Raw genomic sequence first — 21,199 nt, 5'->3', positions numbered from 1 at the left:
CTCGGCTGTGTGAGGTGTTGGGGATGGGGCACAGGCTGCTCCCTGAGTTGTGTCTGTGCCCTGTCATGCAGCTGTGCCACTGGGGATCATTGTGGTTCCAGGAGACAGCGACCTGGAGTTGTGCCGGACCCAAATTGAGAGGCTGCAGGAGGTGAGGCTTCACATGGGAAGTGGTCACAGCTGGATGCTGAGGACGGAGGGGCTCAGGGAAGGGATTTCTAAGCCTCCTTGACCTGCACGCACCAACACACATGCTCCTGCTTCTGGTAGCAGGTCATGGCTTGCCTTCGCCCCATGGCGGAGGCGGGATCGCAAGCTGGAAGATTTGTTGCTCCCTGCTCTCTGGCAGCTTCTTTCTCGGCATTGCTCTTCTGACCTTGTTCTCCAGGTCCAGAGTGTCGGTAGCCCAGAAAAATTATGGGGCAGTGGAAAAAGCCAGCATACATCCTATGGGGGCCTATCACCCCCTGGGTGTTTTGGGAGGCTTTTCCTCTGTCCCTTTGTTTGCTGTGCTGTGTTCCTTCAGCCCTCTGCCAGGCTCTGTATTTCCTGGCACAGCTCTGCCCCTCCCAGGGTGCCTGGATTAGGGTCGCTCCCCCCTCCAACTCTCTTCATTTGCAAGTACTAACTTTTGTGCTCTTGCCCATGGGCTAGTGCATGTCCATGACCTGGACACGGGCTGCGTAACCCTTGCTCCTGGTGAGCAATGCCTTCTGAGCCCACAGCGTGCCTCCTGGTGCTGCACAGCTCAGTCTGATTTTCTCTCAGAAGACTGAAGGGACCTTGCTCAGTCCCCAGTTAGCTGGCTCTTGTGCCTGAGGGAATCCCATCCAGCATGTGCGTAGTGTCCTGCAGGGCTGGGTTGCAGTTCCTTGCCCGGGCTGGCACACTGGCATCTGCTCCTTGCTCTGCATGCCTGTCCCTTGCCCTCCTTGTGCCCAGGCACTGGTGAGGACACACAGACAGGCACATGGCTAGCAGCTCCCAGGCTCAGAGGGTAACGCTTTCCTACGGCATCAACCTGGTAGACTGATGCCTCTGCAACCTCTAATGCTGTGCATTGAGGCTGGTGTTCCTCGGTCAGCTCATGGTTTGCCTCTTCTCTCGGGCAACCACTGTGCTCTGGCCTCAAAGCAGGGCAGGGACCGGGGACCTTGGCCAGGCAGTGTGTAAAGCCAGATATGGCAGCATGTTAAGCAACACCAATGGGATGAGAGAGGGGCTGGGGGGCTGCCCAGACAAAGGCTGTAACGGCACACCTTGCCTTTCTGCAGGATTTCCCTCCACAGCCCTCTGCTTTAGAGCATCTGCTCTTTCAGGTGTGTATGGCCTCACTCTGTCCCCTGGGCCCAGCTGTCATGTGCACCATGCCGGTCTCGTGGGCTCGTCTTGTGGCACCTCTCTCTCCAGTGAGCTGGTGTGTGTCAGCTCCAGCCTGTCCCATGCTGCTCCACATCGCTGTGTGCTATGCCTGTGTTCCAGTTCCCCTTTCCATCCAAGCGCCTGTGGTCCTCCATGTCTGCAGGGACCTCCCAAAGCAGGAGGGACACTCTGGGGAGACATGAGGAGGCCAAGAGACGTGACTTTATCCTCTCTTTTTATGCAGGAGGGAGATGGAGCCAAACCGAAGACACTGTCATCCCAGAAGCTGTCGCCCAAGTGGTGCTTCCTGGACTGTGAGTATCATCTTCCCCTGGGAGCGCTGAGTGTGTCTGAATTTGGGGCAGTGAGGGGACAGACCCTTAGTGACAAGCCACTGAGAGCCATGTGGGACTTGGGACTCATGGATGTCGGGGTCTTTGCAGCCGAGTGCAGCAGTTTTTTGCCCCAGGCTGTGTCTCTGGCTGCTGACCACGAGTGGAGCAATGGGTGTCTGCTGGTCTCCTGTCCCCAGAGCTGAAGGCAGCTTGGTGGCGTGTGTCCTGTCACTGCGGGACTGGTGGGGTTGCTCTCCTGTGTCATGCAGGCAGGGGGCCCCCCTGCTCCAGCACGCTGGGAGCGAGGCTCACCATGAGCATCCCGCGGATATGGGAGCAGGCTCCCTGCTGGGCTCCAGCTGCTGCTTCTCCCCTGCCTGAAAGTAGCTTTCTCCTCTCTGTGCTTTCACTGACCAAGAGGGTCCAGAGTTCTCCCTCTGTACCTGGAAGCTGGCCAAGAGAAATGACTGCTGGTGGCACTTCATCTCCCTGACTTCCCAGTAGCGGTGCATAGAGCACAGCAGAGCACAGCCACGGGTTGCAAAGTGGGCCTGGGAAGCCTCGTGCTAGGCAGAGAGGATGCAGCTTCTCCCTTTGGGGTTCCAGCCCTCCATGCGGGACTGCTGGCGCTGCTGCTCCCAGGTGTCACTACCAGGACATCTGTACCAGGACCGCTCTCCCTCTTCCTGCCAGTCTCCCATTAGCAGGTTCTGGGCTCAGGAAAATGTGTCAGGAAAGAGGCCAGAGCCTCATTCAAGACAGCACAGGCTCATTCAAGCAGCTGAATTACAGGCCTTCAGCAGCAGCTCCCTGGCTGTAAATCTCCAGCCAGAACAGGATAAACAGGGCTCTTTCACTCCTCCCATCTGCTGCAGCCCATCTCCACTCTGTTTGTGGAGAGAATTCTCCAGGTCCCTAAGGGTCCCACCGCAGCAACCTTGCCTGGGCAGGCACCAGCAGCCTGGTGGAACACAGGGGAAGTGCCAACCTGTGTGGGGACCCAATTGTCCTGGCGCTGTGCTCTTGCTTGTCCTGCTGTCCCCTGGTGATGCTGTAAGTCCCCAGCCTCTCCCTGCTTCCCAGGGGTGGTGGCTGCATGGGTCTGGCTCCAGCACAGCCACTTGCTCCATTGGTGTTGAAGGAGCTCTTCTCCTGCTATGGGGGATCTCTCCTCTAAGGAAGAGGGATGAGCAGAGGGATGCACTCAGGCTGCTGCCAGCATCAGGCAGGAGGCTGGTTTGAAGCTCTCTCCTGCGATCCTAGGAGATGGGCTTGGATCTACAGCTGGTGGTGGCGTGCTCCATTGTACCTAGCAGTCACAAGCTCTGACATGGCCTCGTGGTGGTCCATGGGACCTTACTCAGTCAAGTCAGCAGGAGGCTGAGCTCCCTCTTCTCCCAGCCCCACTTAGTGGCCCCATTTGTCAGTACTCTGCAACGAGGTGCACTCTGTTAAATTGGAGTAGTTCCTCACCTGGTGCAAGGGAATGCTGAGATGTGCACTGCATAGCGCTGAGCTTTGTCTGCTCAGGCTAATGCTGAAGCACCCAAAAGCCCCTAGAAAGGCCACGGTGTCAGCTAGGCATGTTCTTGCCTTCCCTGTGGCTCCCTGCCAGGAGTCATCAAGGAGGAGATAGCAAGCAAAGGCATGTTGCACAGGGGCATGGTGGTCTGTAGGCCCAAGGGGCTGCCTCTCGGGTAAAGAGAACAGCAGGGTCCCAAAGGAAAGGGGGCTGCTCCTTGTCAGGGTGTACTCTTTGCTTTGCTGTGCCCTCCATGGACGCCATGAAGTGGCTGGATAGTTCACTACCTCTCAGTGGCAGAAAGTGGCCGTCTCCCTCACCCCACACCAAGAATCACTCTGTCTCGCTCTGTCCCTGTCTTACAGCAACCACGGCTGATCGGTTCTACAGGATAGACCGCGCACAGGTGAGTGTGGCCTCGTCCTCCACTGTTGTCCCAACCCAGCATCTGCTGGGAAGGTACTTGAGTGTCCTGCGTTCACATGGACCAACAGGCAGGCTCAGCCTTGGGGACACGCAGGTCTCACACCACTGCCCTGCCCTGTGGCATCCCCCAAGGGCTGGTGTGACGGGCCTGGCCCAGGACCAGCCCCAGCAACCCCAGGTTCCCATGGAAAGGGAGGAAGCATAGGTGGGAGCACAGAGACTTGGGTAGGAAGCTGCCTGCAGGACCCTACAGCGGACCAGATAAGGAATAGCAATGTAGCAAGGCTGGCCAGGCACCCACCAGTTGGGGTCGTCTTACCCAGCATTAAATACTTTCCCTAATGATCTGGAGAGGGGGACATGGAGTTGAGGTGTACGGGTCAGCTGCTAGGTTGGGAGGAGATGGGAAGCCTGAAAAGGACAAGGAGATGTGGAGGCTTCCCAGGCACAGGTCCCAGGACTCATTGAGCCACCATCACTCTGCTGAGCAAGTGGGCAGGCTACAAGGCATTGGCATGTGAGGGGATGGGAGATGTATAGGTCTTGCTTATGAGGAGGATGATTTGTGTCTTTCAGGAGCACCTCAATTATGTGACAGAGATATCTCAGGACGAGCTCTATGTGCTGGACCCAGAGCTGGTGATCACCCAGACCGTGGGCACCTCTCCTGCCATGCCTGACCTTGTCGACTCGTCTGCCGCACCCACTGGGCACCATTTTGCATTCCCCTCCTCTTCCTCCTCTCCACCCTCCTCTCCTGCCCCCAGGTGAGTCTGGGGTGGGAGAGAATGGGGTGCTGGACCTCAGGAAGGATGGGCAGCAATGGGAGAGCCAGGGTTGGCTTCACTGCATTGATCCCTGGGCCAGATTACAGGGGGGCTCCCAGAAAGCAAGCAGGAATTTGGTGCTGAGTTAGACCAAGTGATGACATGCTGTCCCATCCTCCCTGCTCCCCAGACAGTGCTGCTGGAGGTGGTGGGGCATCACCAGGTGGCTCAGCCGTGAGGTCAAGCTCCAGCGCCTGGCCCATGGGGCAAAAGGCATGGGTGTCTATTGGCCCAAGTCAAGCTGGCCTTGGGTACAGGTGAGCGACAGAGCTGAGAGCAGCAGTAGAAATGGGAGTGGGGATGGTGAAGAACCCAGACTGGGGAAGAAGCAGATAGCATGACTAAAGAGCAGCAAAGTCCCTTGGCCTGCCTCTGCTCCTGCCTGCTGGAGGAGTGCCACGGGCAGGCTTCTCCACAGCTATCCCTCCACCCGCCGTGTGCTCTTTTGGGCAATCTGCTGCCGGGACTGGCAGGGTTAGTTACGCCTTTTCTTCTTCCCTTCCAGCGCTGAGCCTGAGCGCTGCCTCCCGCACAAAGGTGAGTCCTGTCCCACCCCCTGTCGCACCCTCTCTCAGGTTGTGCTGTTTTGGGTCCCCACCAAATTTTTTTTGGCCTATCCTTTCCCTGGCGTGCAGGCAGGAACCCTGCTGTCTGTGTGCTAGGTGGGAGTGCAGAGCCCTGCAGGCAGGTGACCTCAGAGGTGGGCAGGAGAGACCTGACAGTGATTTGTGGAGTGGCCTGGCCAGGTGTGCCTTCCAGATTCCGCCATGCGGGAAATGGCATGGCGGAGGGGTTAATCCCCCACCTGCGGAGCCAAGTGCTGTGGGCTGGGTTGGGGGACTGTCCCTGCCAGGCGGAGGTGGGAGCACAAGGTCAGGGGCCTCGCCAAGCTGAGCAAATGGAAAGAGGTTCCTGGAGCTTGAGCGGAGCCCAGTGCCTGGAAGTGTGAGTGAGTCATGAGTGAGAAGCATCTTGACTGCTGGCTGACGCCCAGGAGTTCTGGTCCCCGCTTCCATCACAAGTCATCCTGCCCATGCGCAGAGACTGCTCCCCCTGCATGTGCACCTCCCTGGGCCTGAGGTCTGGCTGCGCCCCAGCTACGTGGGGTCTTCCTCCTTCCCCTGGCTTGTCCCTTACATGCCTGAAGGTGGGAGAGCCGTGTAAAACCAGTCTGACCTAGGGGTTAGCATCTGGAGGAGCTCCAGCTGACTGCTGAGCCTCCGGTGCCCAACCCTTGTCTCCCTGGTTAGATATACGGCATTACAGCTTGGCTTTTCTGACCCCGACCCATCTCTCTTCTTTGCAGACGACCTTCTGATAGAAGCTGCCAAGAGCGGCAACTTCAGCAAGGTAGGTGTTCCTGCTGCCTGCTGCGATGTGCAGCCAGAGCTGGCTCTGGGTGCTTGCCCTGCAGCCTGCTCGGCTGGTGTCCCCCTCGGGCTGTGGGAAGCCCTGCCAGCCACACTGCTCGGTTGCCCTGGAGCAGCTCCTGTCGAGGGCCTTCCTCCAGGAGTGGTGGTTGGAAACCAGGCAGACTCCTGGCAAGAAGCCCTGTTCCTCATCTGGGGGACATGGAGGGAGGTGGCTGAGCTGGCCAAAGCTCCCCACCAGGTTCCAAATATCCATACAACCTGCCGAGCACCCCGGGGACATGATGCCGGGGCTTGGGGCTTGGAGCTGGAAAAGGCAACTCATCCCAAGCAATCTGGCAATCTTGTAGTTCCAAGAGCTGCACCAGGCTGGAAGAGACCTGATGGTGCGAGACTCCTCGGGCCAGACCGTCCTCCACCATGCTGTCAAATCAGGGAGCAAGGACATCGTCAAATACATCATCGAGAACGGTGAGCTGCGGCCAGAGTGCCACCCTTAGCAACGGAGCCTGGCAGCTGAAAAAGCCCGACCCTCTGCTTGGAGGGTGCGCTCCTGGGCTTACATCCCTTCCCTCTGGTTTTGCTACATCCTCCTTCTGGCGTATGGGCTTTCCCTGGCACGTCTGCCAGTACTGGAGTGCCCTCACGGCCATTGCCGCATCCTGGCAGGGACCAGCATGTCTCTGGGAAACAATTCTCAGTGTCCTGCTTCTGCCTTCAGGGCAGCTGACCTGTTGTTTTTGGCAGCGCCCACTGAAATAGAGGCTGCTTTATTTTTATTTAGATATTTCGCTGTAATGAGTCCACCACAACTCTTCTTCCCTGATCTCAGCTGGGCTCAGATGCCGTTGCTGGCCTGAGTGCTTTGGAGCCAGGACCTTTGCAGGCAGTGTGGAAAGAAATAGCAGCCCCTATGGAAAGATGCAGAGTGCGACTGGGGAGTAGGTGGGTCCGTCTCTGCCCCGCAGCCGGGTCTCACTCGCCCTGCACTGTCTTTCTCTCCACAGCCCCTTCAGAAATCCTCGATGCCACGGAGGAGGAGAAGTAAGTTGCTGACTGACTTGCATTACCTATTGGCCAGACCCTCTGCGAGGTGACCGGTTGTCTGGGCACTTATCAGCTGCCCTCACTCTAATTACCAGCCATGGTTCCCAGTCCACTCTGGACCAACCGTCCCCAAGCAGCACCCCCTCCTCTGCCAGGGCTGCCTGGACAAGCACGCAACCCACCACGAGCTCCTGCTGCAGTCAAATTGCTGTCCCTCGCTGCCACCCGCACGTGCTGCTTGTCCCCGTTTGGGGGGGACATCTCACATTTCCCGCTTTCTCCTCCCCAGCGGCGAAACCAGCTTGCACCAGGCTGCAGCCTTACGCCAGCGCACTATCTGCCACTACATTGTGGAGGCCGGGGCTTCGCTCATGAAGACGGACCTGCAGGTGATGGCAGGAGGGCTGGCAGTGGGGCTTTCTGGGGGGACCAGGGGGCCAGCAGGAGCAGGGCCAGCAGGAGAGCAGAGCAAGGGTGCTTTGGCTGGGGTCTTTGCCAGCCAGAGAGGAGCTGACATGAAGCACCCGTGCTTGCCCAGCGGAGCCCAGCTGCAGAGGGGTTAAATCCCTCTCCTCCCCACACTTCTCTCCCTGTTGTTTTATTAAATTAGAAGCGAGGGGCTGGAATGTCTCATCCCTGTCTCCCCCTTCCCACCGTCTGGGGTCAGAGCAAGGACATTCTCCCTGCGAGCTCCCTCCCAGCTGCAGGGCTCCCCCCGCTCTCCCCCACAGACAGCCATGATGGGGGCACTGGGAGCTCCTCTTGGCGGGTGAAGCCGGCCCGTGGGGAGCGGGAGCAGGCAGTGGCGGCCCTTTCCCTCACATGCCAAGTTAATTGAGACGTGCCTTGGTGCTGGGGAGTTGTGCCAGCCCCAACAGAGGAGTCACAGGAAGGGGGCTTGAGGCTGTGTTTTGGTACAGGAGGTTCCCGGGGCTGGCAGGTGGCAGAGGGGACATGGTCACATCTGTCTGGTGGAGGCTTGTAGTGATGGGCTGTAGCAGAGGAGATGTAGTAACAAGGCGAGAAGGTGCAATCTGTGGGTCTGGGACACAGGGTAGGAGCCCAGCCAGGGGGTGCAAACTTGCTGGGGCCGGTGGAGCTCGGGGGCCACCTCAGACAATGCGCAGCCCCATTGCCAGCTGCCAGGGAGATGCTGTACAGACAAGCTCTGGCTCCCCATCGCTCCTCCGTGGTCCTGGCCAAGGCTTGGGCCTTGCACAGCGCCCAGGGCAGGGCTGGCCTGGCTGGAGACTCAGCTGGCAGAGGCAAGGGGAGAGAGCAGCTCTGGGGGCACAGCCCCTCTCTGCCCCCAGCCCCCTTATCTGCCTGAAGGAGGGGAGCAGCCCCCAACCTGCCAGCACAAAAGGGAGCCCCGCTCAGGCATGACTGCTGCCCTGGGGAACGGGGCTTGCACATGCCTGTGCAAACACGTGTCTGGGTTTGTAGCTGTCTGGGGACCCCTCTGCGCTGCTGCGCTGACCTCGCGTGGGCCCCGGGTCACAGCCTGCCTGCACAGGCATGAACCCACCTTGTTAGAAGCCCCAGCGTCAGACCTGTGGCACGGGTTCAGAGCGGGCTGATCCTGCACCCTGCAGCGGTGAGGGAGGCCGAGCCTTATCGGTTGGTGTGCCTCAGCCCAGCTGGGCAGAGGGGCCCTGGCAGCTCCGGTTTCAGGCTGCGGGCAGGCAGCGTTGCAGTGGGGCTTCTGCAGGGGGACGGGAAAGAAACTCAATTCCTCCTCTGGTCTTTCCCCCGCTTTGTTAAATGAGCGCTTGCGTTCAGGGGCTGCGGAGAGGAGGCCCCCGAGGAGAGCTGGCCCTGAAGCATGGAGTGGTCTCCTTACCGCTGCTTGTGTGTTTGCAGGGGGGATGTGTGCAGGACCCTGGGGTGTGCCTGGGTCTTGGGGTGCATATGCAAAATAGGGGGTTTCTCGGTGCATCTCTCCGCAGCCATACACAGGTGGGCTTTTGTCCACAGCCGCATCCAGGCCCGGCGGAGGCTCTGCATGTCTGACCATTGTTCCTGCTGGAGAAATACGGCTGTGGGTCGCCCTGGAGGCCCCAGACCCCGCTGCAGCCGCCTGTGCCCCACTGCGCACCAGGGGACAGGCCGGGCATCCCTTCCGGGGCTGGTTTTCAATGGCAGCGGCAGAGCGCCAGGTTTCCGTGGCCTTTCTCAGCAGCATGGCAGAGCCCGGGTGCTTGGCAAGGAGGAGCGAGGAGCAGGGGGAGGGAAGGGGGAGAGGACACGGAGCTGGGAGCTGTTAACAGATTTGCTTTTTATGGAGTGCGGGAGTTCATTAGTGGACACAGTCCAGATGGCTGCAATAAGCTGGTGAAATGTGATCCTCCTCCGGGAGCGCTAGCCAGGCTGCGAGAGGGAAGGGGGGTTGGTATTCCTGGGCATTCCCCAGACATACCCCTCATTCCTCACCCTCTCCCGCCTGCCTCCCCAGCGCCAGGGAAGAGCAGGTCATGGGGACCAACCTTTGTCTCCTTTCGGGGGGGCTGGTGACAGTCAGGGATGGTCTCTGTCCTGGTCCGCACCTGGGGCCAATGGCCCTTCAGGGGACGGCTTCCAGCCCCGCAGCAAAGTTGGGCTCCTCAGGAGCATGCTTTTGCTCCGTGGCGAGCACCTGGGCATTTGGCTGTCCGCCTTGGGGCTTGGCTGCAGGCTCTGCTGGACCCAGCTGCAGCCACCTTTTCAGTGGGGGAACAGGGGCACCTTTGGGTGCCGAGGCAGCATTTAGGCAGTGCTCAGGGCTCTGACGTCTTTTGCCTCCCCTGTGCAGGGAGACACCCCCAAGCACCGGGCTGAGAAAGCCAACGACCCCGACTTAGCTGCCTACCTCGAGAACCGACAGCACTACCAGATGATCCAGCGGGAGGACCAGGAGACAGCTGTGTAGTGCTCGGTGTGCCTTAGCCCAAGCCAGCTCGGGCAGGACGAGAAGAGGACGATGGCAACTGGCAGAGCTGTGAGTCTGGCCCAGCCCTCCCTAGATGTCAACCTGGTCCCCAGAGGAGATGAAGCCAGCAGAGCTCTGCCCCAGGCTGGGCTGGGACTCTGTTTATGAGGACAGTGGGTATTTGGGACTTGAAGCCTGGCTCTTTGTGTGTCCCCCCTTCGCTCCTCATCCACCACGTTCCCTGCCCTGGATGGGCTCCATCCTGCAGCCCTGTTGGGGCAGGCCAGGCTGAAGCCCTGGGTCACCCTTGTGCATGGGAGTGATGCCAGTGCCTCCTCCGCAGGCTCCTACCTATGATCCTTGTGGGATGTCGTTGCTCGCCCCGTCTGCCTGCCGGCAGTGCTCTTCCTTTAGATGCTTGGCTAGGTTCGTGTCCTGTTCCTCCTTTCCTGTCTGGCACAGCTGCAGGAGGCACAAGCTGTGTGGGCAGACAGCAGAGGCTGTGAGCCTCAGACTTTGCCCCAAGGGAAGCACCATGACTTGCTACCCCTGCCTCCTCCTCCCTCCTGTAGGCTTGGGGCTGCCCTGGGTCTCTGCATTGCCCTACCGGGGCCTTCTGCAGCAGGAGGGAAGTCTCTGGTACACCCAGCCTTTCCTCAGAGCATCTGGGGCTGGCACAGCCAGAAGCAAGGCAGCCGCTGCCCTCTGGGTTGCCTTTAGTGCTCAGCCAGTCGGCAGTCTGGCCCAGGGCAGGAATGGCATGGAGGAAGGCTACCAAGCCTTCCCACTGTCCTTCCCTCTGCAGGGCTGGGTGGAGCAGCCTGCACACCCAGTGTCTGCTGGGCATCTCTTCGTGAGCCTGCTGCAGCACGTAGCCATGGTGGAGAGCTGCACTTGGCCTGGGCAGTGGCTGCAGCGGAGCCCGTTGTATTTCCCAAATGCTGATTTGGATCCGGCTGCCCTCCCTGCTTCAGCTCCCCCCCCCCGGATGCTAGACATTGCACTGGGCTGGAGGGGCAGTGCTGGGGTCAGTGCTGCTCTCAGGGATTACCCCCATGCCCCTCAACCTGTCAACATGCATCCTCTGAGTCTGACTCCTGCCATCCCCCAAACTGGCGCAGGGCTTTGCAGGGAAAACGTGGGAGCTTGCCCAGCCCAGACACAAGCTCCCTGGGCAGGCCACCAGCTCACCCTCTCCAGTTTTAGCAGAAAGAGGGATTGGGATGCATAGGAAGCATCAGAGCTCTCAGCCCAGACTCACGCCTGCAATGGGATGGCATTTCACCTACCACCTGCCATGGGGCACGAGGCACCACGACCCATCTCCCCTGCCCGATGCTCTGGGTGCTGAGCATCCGCAGAGGCATCAAGCCAGCCCTTCAGCAAGGCTTTTGCAGCTTTGACAGTCTCTGGGACCAGGAGGTGCCAGCAGCGGAGGAGAGCTGATGGCTCTGGGCCTTGCAGACCTGCTTGGCACCTTTGGGTGGGCAGTGATTGCGAAGCGGGTTGCTGCTCGCAGCTTGGGTCCCAGGAGAGGATGCTGCTGCTGCGTGGGGTCTGTGTGGTCTCACCTGCACTCACACCCAGCTGCGCCTGCTGGGTGCTGTAGTGCTGGGTGGCACCGTTCGAATCTCTCCTAATACCAATACCAAGAAAAGGATATGAGGATACCGCAGAGAACCAGAATACCCTTCAGGCTTTTTGGCCAGGGGGCAGAGTTCCCTTGGAGGATGGGGGATGCCGTGATGGGGAGCAGAGGCCCAGGGAAGTGCAGAGTGCCAGGGGCCAGCGGTAGTATTGGCATTTAATAACATTCAGGATGGATGCTCCAGCAGTGCCCGGAGTTCCCATCAGCACTGCTCACTGGCCACCGACAGACAAGGCCCTGTCATCTTCTCAAAGGTGCAAACTGCTGCCCCCCAGCCTGGCCCGCAGGTGTTTACAGCCCCAGCTTCCCCCTTTCTCCCCAGTTTTGTATCTTTCCTTATAGTTTTTGTACAGGTAGTTGAGAGACACACTGTCCCCCTCCCTGCCTGGCCCCTCCGTGCACGCGTGAGCTGAGTTGCTGTGCAATTCCAAGCCTGGCTTGTATTTTGGCGAAGGCGGAGGGGGTGTTGGTCACCCTGCCCGTGGAGGGCAGGGATTCTGTGCAATACCTGGGTCTGTGTTTCCTAGATGCTGTTGTAGGACTGTATTTTTGTAACTCTGTGAGGGTGGCAGCTCCAGCAGGCCAAGGGCCTGGCGTGAGCCTGCGTTCCCATCGCTTTTCAACTTGGACCATTTGGATGTTGTTATTTCTTGCCATTGAAATAAAGAGATGGATGTTTTAGTTCCTGTCTCCAGCTGCATCCATGAGAATGTGGCCGGTGCTGCACAAGTGACACCCCTCGAGGTTGTACCCTGAGGCTTCTGCCCCCATCCTAACTGGGGGTACTCTGGGGAGTTCCCTGCTGGGCCAGGTCTTTGCCCACTTCCCTGCACAGCATCCCTCTGGGACAGTTGCTGGATACAGTGACTTTGTCCTGAGGGACCTTCTCCTCCACTCTGTGGCATACGTCAATGTTCAGTGTAATGTGGAACAGGGAGAAAGCGCACCGCCATCCCAAGTGATCCAGAAGGGCTTGGAAGTGTGAGTCAGGAGCTGGCAGCCTGCTGTTCCTGCCCTGCTCCAGTTCCTCCCTGGGGCAGGAGGCAGCAGCCCTGGCAGCAGGCCTGCCCTGCCCTTTGCAGCCCCGCAGCTATCGGTGGGTACTACAGCGACATCCAGCCTCCAGATTTCAAAACGTTTCTGTCAGCCTTTCTTTGTGGTGAGCTGTCCCCAGTCACTGCTCTGCGGGGGGATGAGCCTGCTCGAGGGCTCTTCCCGTTCATTCCCCGCTCCAGAGGGGAGCGTTGGGGTTCTGCCTGCAGTGCTGAGGGCTGGGGCTGCCAGCATCAAGGGCTGGGATTATCTCCGGTGGGAGGACTGCTCTCTGATTACAAAAGCGGGGGATTAGCGATGCTTCTGCTTCCAGCCACGGGCTCGTAAGGATGACTGTAGCCACGGCCATCTCTCCTGCAGAATTTCCTCTGCAAAAGGGAGGTAATTGCTCTGGCCGAGGCCGTGCTGGTGGGTGATGGGGAGCTAGACTCATACCTTAAACTCGGATTCCTGAGGGCAGCTTGGCAGCCTGCCTGTCGCTCCTGCCGCCCCCTCTCCACCCAGAGAAGCAGCCTCCTTCCCTGGCTGCGTCGTCCCTTCCACCCCCCGCGCCTCCCTTTCATCGCCTTCAGCCTTTCAGCTCCTGCCCATTGCTAACAGGGGGCGTCTGTAGCGGGTGCAAGGCACACCAAATTGTCCTGGCCTCCCTGGGCTGCTGCCCAGGGACCAGGCAGACGTGTGACCGGGAGGAGGGGGCCCGCTCCGCTTCAGTGCCCAGACCCCGGTGCGTTGGCGCTTGGCCCATGTCTTGGCTGCGAGGACCATCAGTAACCATGGCAATGAGAGTTTTCCAGCCGCCCTGGTGTCAAATTTATGGTGGGGGAGAGAAGCGTTCCCAAATGCAATCGCTGTGATGAGGGGTGTTAGGAAAGCAGCTCTCCTTTGGGGGAGAGCCCTGCCCTTCTCTCCAAAGGACCTCAGCATCCCCCATTTCTCCCTTGCAGCCGGATGTTGGAAGTCCAGAGGTCTCTCTGGCCTCTCATGGGATGGAAACACACCTGGGGGTGTATGCACGGGGGGCACAAATGCTGGCTGGGGAAGGCCGTACAAACCCAGCCCCAGCTAAGCAGAGCTGGGGTGACAGCAGTTGGCCGTGTTAATGATTACCTGCCACACACCCGCCTCTGCAAGTCTAAACAAGGACAATGTGTGTCCCCCCCCCGTGCACAGCTGTGTCCCCGCACTGGCACTGCCACACCGTGCAGTAACAGTGCTCCAAGGACCAGGCTTCAACTGGAGATGGAAAAGGCAGAGTTGACATGCCATGAATTATCTTGTGACATTTTTAGAGGTAAAAAGCTCATTAAGCAATCGCAGGGAAATGCACCTGGGTTGGTCACGCTCCCTCTTTTCTCTCCTTCCCTCGGTATGAGGCCCCTTTCTGCAAACACAGCCTTCTGCTGCTTGTTTGAGCTGGGGCAGGAGCTGTTCCCCGCCCTGCATCCCTCAGAGGGGGCCCGAAGGGACCAAGCACAACCACTGCTGAGAGTGATGTGCACCAAGGTATCTCTGCTCTCCCATGCAGCCAGCACCTGTCTCCTGGTCCCCAGTCCGAGGAAGCAAAAGGAGGGGAACGGGAACGGCTGGAAACAGAGGAAGGAGTGAAAATTTGCGCAGGGCTTCACCATACCTTGGCCTGCTCTGCCCTGGGGACCCCAGTAGGGTCTCTGGCTCCTGGCTAGAGATGGCTGAAGAAAAGCAGCAGCCCTTGCCCCATACCCAGCTCTTTCACAGCTGTACCAGGCCCTGGTTTGCTCATCACAGACCCATAACTCAGACTTGCAAACCTGATGCCGCTGAACCCCAGCCAAAAGCAGCACACCTAGGCCCTTCCCCTTCTTTTTGACTGTGAAGTTTCTCTCCGCAGTTTTCTTCAGCTTTGGTTTAAAGGCCCAGCGATGGGGGGCTGGGGGGGACTATTGGCTTTGCTACCTGTCCAGCTGTCAGGACCCATTTCTGCACCCTGTGCTCAAAGGTACAGCCCGGCATGTCCAGACCCCTCACCACCCAGAGCAGTGCCTGTTGCTGTGTGCAGTGGGCAGGGGAGATGACACGTTCCCACAATTGCCAGCCCTCCTCAAAACCTCTGCAGATGTTCAGGAAACTGCTGGCAGAGTGTGAGTTAAATGTGTGAATCTCTTGGAAAGCATTCCTGGTTGTGAAGCAGCTCATAAAAACCAGCCCCCCCCCCACCCCCCCCCCGTCCCAGCCCTACCTGTGGCGGCCCTGCTCTCAGCAGCCTTCTTCCAGGGTAAGGGGTGGAAAAATGGCTCTGTTCCCCACCACAGCCCCATTCTTTTGGCATGACACTCGCCTTTCTGGCTGGTAACTCCAGAAGAGAGTTGGTTTGGTTCCTGCCTCTCCTCACCTCCTGAGAAGAGGGGGTGGATGGGGGGGAAGGGAGCAGTCACATCTGCTAGGTCCTTTCATCCCCAACCAGCAGTTTGATCTCATATCGCTGCTTGGTCGAAGAAGAAGGGCTGCAGCCTGTCTGAGCCGGGGACAGGCAGGTCTCGAGGGACGGGGCTGGGGAGAGGCCTGGGTCAGCACGAAAGTGACGTGCTGCTTCAGGTACCCCCTCCCCATACCCTCCCACGAGGCGCAGAGCTAGCAGAGAAGGATGAGAAGGGCAGAGACCATGAAAGGTCAGTCCATCAATGCCAGTGGCCTTGATGGGGAAGGAGGCATCCATGGAGCTGGTGGAGCACGGGGTGGTTCCCTTCACTCCATCTAGCCCCAGGGTGCCCCAGAGGCCATCTTCCAGTGGGTCTCAGAGCAGCGGGCCCCAGGGGAGCCCTGCCCCTGCCCGGCCGTTCAGCTTGCACCCCTGCAGCCACTCTGCGATGCTGGGGCGTGCGGTCAGCTGAACCCTCACGGCTTCGTCGGTACCACGCTGCAGAGCCCGGAGGAAGGTGACACACGCTGCCCAGGGCAGGGGACGCACGGGGACGTGCCCCGCTGGGGCCTGACCCCTCGGCCCCGCTCCCCGTGCCGGGGAGCCCAGCGAACTCACCGGCTGAGCAGGGCCCGCCGCCGGCCCGGCGCTCCCCCCTCCCCGCCGCCCGGGGGGGCCAGCCTGCCCCCGGGGCCGTCCCTCCGCCGGCCGGCCGGCCTGCCTTTGTGCCTGCCCGGGGGGGCAGAGGAGGAGCTTGCGAAAAGTTTTGGGCTAAAAAACCACCTTTTTGCTGCCAGCCGAGCCCGACGTCAGGGGCCGCTGTGCGCTGCGCGGGGGCTCCGCACGCGGCCGCCACACAAAGGCAGCAGCTCCGCACCGCTCCGCGCACCGCTCCGCGCACCGCTCCGCAGGTGAGTGGGGCCCCCCAGTACTCGGGGTCGGACCCCCCCCAAGCCCCCGCAGACGGCGACGCTGCCCGCCCGACGCCACGGGGATGGGCGCCTCCGGCACGGCGAGCGGCGACCTCCTCCTCCTCGCCTCCCCGGGGAGGCGGCAGTAATCCAGGCTGAGGGCTCCCCGGCGGGGGAGGGGGCTTTGCCGGGGTGGGGGACATGGCCCGGGCTGGGGAGGAGCTGCAGGAAGGGCGACTGGGGCAGGGGTCCCGGGGGCGGCAGCCCCCCGGCTGCGGGCTCGCCTGCGAGGAGCCAAAGTGCCTGGTGGGCTGGAGGTGCAGAAGGAAGGGGTTTTGGAGGGCGGCAGGGCTCCTGGAGAGCAGGCAGCAGGCAGGGGTGGAGGCAGGGGCCCGGGATCTTAGCCCCCCCCTCCCCCCTTGGGGGCACCCCAGACCGGGTCGGGGAGGCGCGCTCAGGTGGCGGGAGATGCTCCGGCCGGAGCCCGGGGAGCTGCCCCGGAGCGGGGCTCGGCCACCGCCAGCCTCTCCGGGGGTCGAGGGAGGAGACCGGCCGGAGGGGAAGGGGCTGTGCTGGAGTCACGGCAGAGCATCTGCCCCGGGGAGGAGCAGAGGGTAGAAGCGTGGAAGGGCGCTGCCCGCTCCCCTCTCTGCTCCACAGTGCATAGGCAGAACGCAGAGCAACCCCCTTCCCCCTGTAGCCGCTTTTCCTCGCTTCGAGGGGAAGGTGAGGCCATCTGCTGGAAAGCCCCACAGCCCCCGCAGCTCTGCTCCCCTCCAGTATCTCCAGCAGAGCCTCCTGGTCATGCTAACACCTTGGCTCACAGGGAAAAGCTCAGTCTCCCCTCTCCTGGCAGAGGGAAATTCCTGCTGGTGGGGTGCCAGGTAGCCCAAGCCATGGGTTCCCCAAGCGCTGGGCTCCCTGCCCGGAGACTGGGGAGCAGCTCAGCCCGCAGAGGGAGGGCAGCAGTCCTGTGCCCACCTCTACCAGAGCCAGCTGCAATTTGAGCCGAGCCGAGAGGTCCCGCTGCTGAAAGAGGGGCTGCAAGGGGCTGACAGCCCGGCAGCTGCCCTGCTCCCAGGAGAGCGTCGGGGTGGCAGTGAGGGGACAGGAGCTGGGGAGGATGGCGTGGCCCATGCTAGGAGAAGTACTTGCTGATGGCACTGCCTGGCCCTGAGCCGTGTCCAGAGAGGGGTTCAGGCGCTCTTCCGTTGCCGTGGTGGGTATTTGGGCTCTGCTTCAGCATCATCTGGCAATTTTTTTTTATAGCACTGATCCTAGATTATTCAAACCCAGGGCAGCTAGAGCAGGGAGGGGAAGGGGAAACGGGGACTGCCATGGTGTGGCCAGGCTCCAGGCTGCTCCGCTCGTGCAGCCCGTTCCTGGGAGAGACCAAGGCAGTGTGAGAGCCAGCCGGGATCTGAGCAGGAGAGGAGCCAGGGCCCTGCAGGGATGCGGGAGGAGCTGGGCTGTGTGAACATGCCTGAAGGCGCTGGCAGCCTGAGCGGGAACAGCTCTTGTTTGACTGGCAAAGAAGGGATCAGACTGTTTGGAAAACCAGTTGGAAAAACTGCACTCCCTTTCCCTTATGAATGGCTCTAGGATGAGCCATGGCCGAGGGTCCCTGCAGAACTTTGCCTGGGGGGAGCGAGAGGTGCCGGGCAGAGCCTGGGAGCAGATCAAGGAGTCCCTGGGGCTGTAGCTGGGCTGCCCCTCGGAGCCCCCCCTCCCCTTCCCCATCCCTATGTACACATGGGCAGGACCCCATGGTACCCATGCCGTGGGGAGTGGAGGGTGTCCAAGCGCAGGGGTGAGCACAGCAGCCAGGGCTGTCGCTCCTGGGCGCTCAAAGGCCACATCCTCAGGACCTGAGCTGAAAGGTGCCAGGCTGGGAGGTGGTTCAGGAGCAGAGGGAAATGCCCCATGGCAAAGGATGGAAGAAGTTTACAGAGCACCTGAAATCAGGGGGATGCTGTGAATAGTGCAGTTGTCGGAGGTGTTCCCCTGACAGAAAGTGGTGCAGGGGTGCCAGGAACTCAGCTTAGCCCCAGCCTTGTTCTCTGTAACTGGGCCCTCCGGGCTGAGCTCTTGCTCCTTTGAAGGCAGCTGGGTGGGAATGGGACTGAGCCATGCCGTACTCGGCAGGATGGCTCCCAGCCGGGCTGGGCGAGGGGGCAGGCAGCTCTCACCCCCTCGGCTGTGGCTTCAGCCAGCCAGGCTGTGTAATTCCCTGTGACAGTTCAATGCAGAGTGAAGCCAGCAGCTTCGTAGTGGCGGACGCATGAAAGGTGAGTTTGCTGGAGCCTGCATAATGCGGGGAGCTGCTCTCTCTGGCACACTGCCCGGGGAGCCTGGGGGCAGGGAGCAAACGCTGACCCCGGGCTCTTCCTTGCACTGCGTTCCCCTGGGGCACGTGGTGCGTCCTGACCTCTCCATCCCCGTCCTGCCAAGCCCATCATGGAGCCAGGGCAGGCGCAATGTATTTGCTGGCTGGCTGCTGCCATGCAGATATGGGTGTCATCCTAAAGAGCAGGGCATTGGGAGAGCGGGGAAGGGGCCACCAGACTTGAGACGCTAGCTCTGCACGGCTGCACTCCTGCTGGGAGTGGGAGCTGGGACCCCAGTGTTGGCAGCAGTGTCCCACGGAGGCTCATGGTGGCAGCCGGAGGGGAGCTGTTGCCTGGCCCAAGGCCACCCCAGGAGCTGCACCCTTGTGTGCATGCACCCTCGTCCCTGACCTGCTCCCAGGTGCACGCACACGCATGCACGGGTGCTGTGCTGGTGGCCGCAGTGCCAGCAGTGGGCGCAGCTCTCCCGCTCCATCTCTCCAATGAGCTCCCATGCTGTGGGGACTTTTATTTTTTTTATTTTGCTGTTTAATCCACTGGTTTAGCTCTCAGACCCCTCATGGCAGCAGGTTTGTTTTTGCTGGGCTTTTTTCTTTCCCCCCGGATTCCTCTGGAGCCGGAGAAAGGTACCATGGCAGCTGCACTCCCCCGGCCCCGGGGCCCTTCGGCATGGGGCAGCAGCCTGCTGGGTGATGGATAAAGGAGCCATGGAGAAATACAGGGGGTAGGGGCTGGGGACTGGCACTGGAGAGCAGGACCCCCCCTGCCAGCACACAGGCGCGGACTGCTGTGTAGGGTGCGGTGGTCCCCGAAGAGAACATTTCAGCCACACACAGGGCAATGCGGGGGCTGCAGGCATGGGAACAAGACCCCAGCCCAACAGCTCCCTGGTCGGAGGCGGTTGCTGAGACGCACAGTTAGCCCTCCTGTTGCAATTAATACACACAGTCTAATGGGTGGCAATGAGCAGGGTATGGGGGTGTACACCACACATGCACACACAGAGGTGCACGTGTGCAATGGAGGCAGCTGCTGTCTCAGTCCCAGGCAGGCTGCCCACAGCCCACCGTGCCCCCTCCTTGCTGCTGCATTATGCCCTGTGACCCCTCGCCTGCCTCACCCTCTCCCTCCTCCCCAGGCAGGATGCAGGTCCGGGGCCTCCTCCTCCTCCTCCTGGCACTGATCCTGCTGGCTGCCACCGCCGAGGCTGGCAAGAACAAGAAAGGTGAGGGGCAGCCTGGGGCAGGGGGCCAGTGGCAGCCCGGGGTGTGCTCCTGTGCCCCTACAGTGAGCACCTGCTCCCCCTTCCCTTGCAGAGAAGGCAAAGAAGGACGGCTCCGAGTGTGAGGACTGGCGCTGGGGACCCTGTGTCCCCAACAGCAAGGACTGTGGCCTGGGCTACCGTGAGGGGACTTGCAAAGACGAGAGTAAGAAGCTCAAGTGCAAGATCCCCTGCAACTGGAAGAAGAAGTTTGGAGGTGGGTGCATGGTGGCGGGGTGGCTGGGGACCACCATGGGCTGGGTGGCCAGGGCTGGTGCCCACACCAGGTCCTGGCTGGCTCTGACACCTCTCCCCTCTTCCAGCCGACTGCAAGTACAAATTTGAGAGCTGGGGGGGGTGTAGCGCTCAGACGGGCGTGAAGACTCGCTCTGGCATCCTGAAGAAAGCCCTGTACAATGCCCAGTGCGAGGACATCGTCTATGTGACCAAGCCCTGCTCTTCCAAGATCAAGTCAAAGTCCAAAGGTCAGTCCCCACCACTCCTGTCCCTTGAAGGGTCCTGCGGGGACCCTGGGCAGGGGCTCTCCAAGGGTAGCTTGGGCCCGTTGGGGTTGGGCTTTGCTGGTAGTGTGGGGGATCACATAGGATGCTCTTCCCTCTGTGTCAGCACATGTGACAGCCCCAAAGTCCAGCTGCTGGCTGGGTGGGATGCAGGTACTGCTAGGAAAAACCCTGGTTCCCCCCGCCAAGTCACTGCCAACTTCAGTGGGATGGGGATTCTCCCCTCTCCTCAGTGAGGCTGGTGCAAAACATGGCTTTGCATGGTGGGGGGTGGCTGCCTGCAGGGATGCGGCCCCTGTGCTGTGCTGAGCCGGCCGTGCTGGCTGCCTGTCTGCCACAGCAGCACCTGGGGGATCGGTGAGCTGCCAGCAGATGCACTAACTCTTGTCTCGTGCGCTTCTTGGATGCAGGAAAGAAGGGCAAGGGGAAGGACTAGAGCGGGAAACCAGCATCCTCCTTGGCCCCTCGACACGGTGCCCACGGGGCTGGACGCCCAGCTGCAGCCGGCCCACACTCCAGTCTTCCTCCTCCTCTCCTTCCTCCTTTCCATGACCTCCTCTTTCACTGAGATGCCTTGTTTTAATTGCTAGTGTTGTAGAGAGCAAACCCACCTGCCCCGCAGGAGGGGCTGCCCCGCCACCGCTGCCGGTGTGTCCCTCTTGCCTCCTCTCAGCTGGTGTCAGGGTTCACTGGGATGCGCCTGGAGAGCTGGGATGGGAACACACATTTTTCCATCCTCCGGCACAAATGAGTTGCCTTTAGTGCATCCTTTGGCAAGCCCGGGAGCCTCCTCGCTCCACCGCTGGGTACCAGTGCCGGAGGGAAGGGCTGGGTGTTGAATGCCCGAGTAACCCCATCACTCATGCCCCTCACTCACGTGAGGCCTGCTCTCGGCTCGAGGGGCTCCTTCCAGCATCCCTTCGGCCAGGGCACAACTTCCCTGCAGCAGCCAGGGAAAACAAAGACACCGCCCCCAGGAACCACCGCGTCCCCTCTCCTCCATCACTTCTAACTGCATGTCCATGCCGGGGCTGCAGCCCCTCTGCCTTCGACACGCCAACACCGGTGCTGGGTGGGAGCTCTCACTTCTTTTGGAAAATGGGGTTTGTTTTCTTTTCCAATAAAAATCTTTTAAAAAAAAATATTGGAACCCAGCTGTTGTCCCTAGGATGTGCTGCTGAACACCCCAGCTTTGCCGACCCCACCGGGACCAGCAGTGAAGTCACCGTGTGGCTGGCGGCAGTGGCCTGGGTGCCACCGCACAC

The 21,199-nt window shown here is 60.7% G+C and overlaps 2 protein-coding genes across 6 annotated transcripts in view; both read left to right on the top strand.

Moving 5' to 3' along the window:
- DGKZ (diacylglycerol kinase zeta) overlaps positions 1 to 12,126 on the top strand; it is a 45,603-nt gene extending 33,477 nt beyond the window's left edge. For all 3 annotated transcript variants that reach the window (XM_072864844.1, XM_072864843.1, XM_072864842.1), the window contains 10 exons: positions 72 to 151; positions 1,607 to 1,676; positions 3,585 to 3,625; positions 4,222 to 4,412; positions 4,978 to 5,009; positions 5,779 to 5,822; positions 6,193 to 6,313; positions 6,850 to 6,886; positions 7,179 to 7,278; positions 9,681 to 12,126. In XM_072864844.1, coding sequence (XP_072720945.1) covers positions 72 to 151; positions 1,607 to 1,676; positions 3,585 to 3,625; positions 4,222 to 4,412; positions 4,978 to 5,009; positions 5,779 to 5,822; positions 6,193 to 6,313; positions 6,850 to 6,886; positions 7,179 to 7,278; positions 9,681 to 9,797 — 833 coding nt within the window. In that variant the 3' untranslated portion in view covers positions 9,798 to 12,126. The remainder of the gene's footprint in view (positions 1 to 71; positions 152 to 1,606; positions 1,677 to 3,584; positions 3,626 to 4,221; positions 4,413 to 4,977; positions 5,010 to 5,778; positions 5,823 to 6,192; positions 6,314 to 6,849; positions 6,887 to 7,178; positions 7,279 to 9,680) is intronic.
- Positions 12,127 to 15,001: 2,875 nt separating this feature from the next.
- MDK (midkine) lies at positions 15,002 to 21,068 on the top strand. Of its 3 annotated transcripts, none has more exons than XM_072865120.1 (5): positions 15,002 to 15,143; positions 19,291 to 19,377; positions 19,469 to 19,630; positions 19,737 to 19,898; positions 20,345 to 21,068. In XM_072865120.1, the coding sequence occupies exons 1-5, from the start codon at positions 15,119 to 15,121 to the stop codon at positions 20,368 to 20,370; spliced, it is 462 nt and encodes a 153-aa protein (XP_072721221.1). In that variant the 5' UTR covers positions 15,002 to 15,118; the 3' UTR covers positions 20,371 to 21,068. The 3 variants fall into 3 exon arrangements, with proteins under 3 accessions (XP_072721221.1, XP_072721223.1, XP_072721222.1); XM_072865122.1 differs by lacking the exon at positions 15,002 to 15,143 and adding an exon at positions 15,671 to 15,804 and having other exon boundaries at positions 19,295 to 19,377; XM_072865121.1 differs by lacking the exon at positions 15,002 to 15,143 and adding an exon at positions 15,671 to 15,804.
- The last annotated feature ends 131 nt before the right edge of the window (positions 21,069 to 21,199 follow it).

Source organism: Ciconia boyciana, chromosome 6 (genome assembly GCF_034638445.1).
Source record: "Ciconia boyciana chromosome 6, ASM3463844v1, whole genome shotgun sequence".
In the NCBI taxonomy this organism is placed as follows: Eukaryota; Metazoa; Chordata; class Aves; order Ciconiiformes; family Ciconiidae; genus Ciconia; species Ciconia boyciana.
Note: the sequence above shows the minus strand (reverse complement) of the source record. Positions and strands in the feature narration are given on the sequence as shown.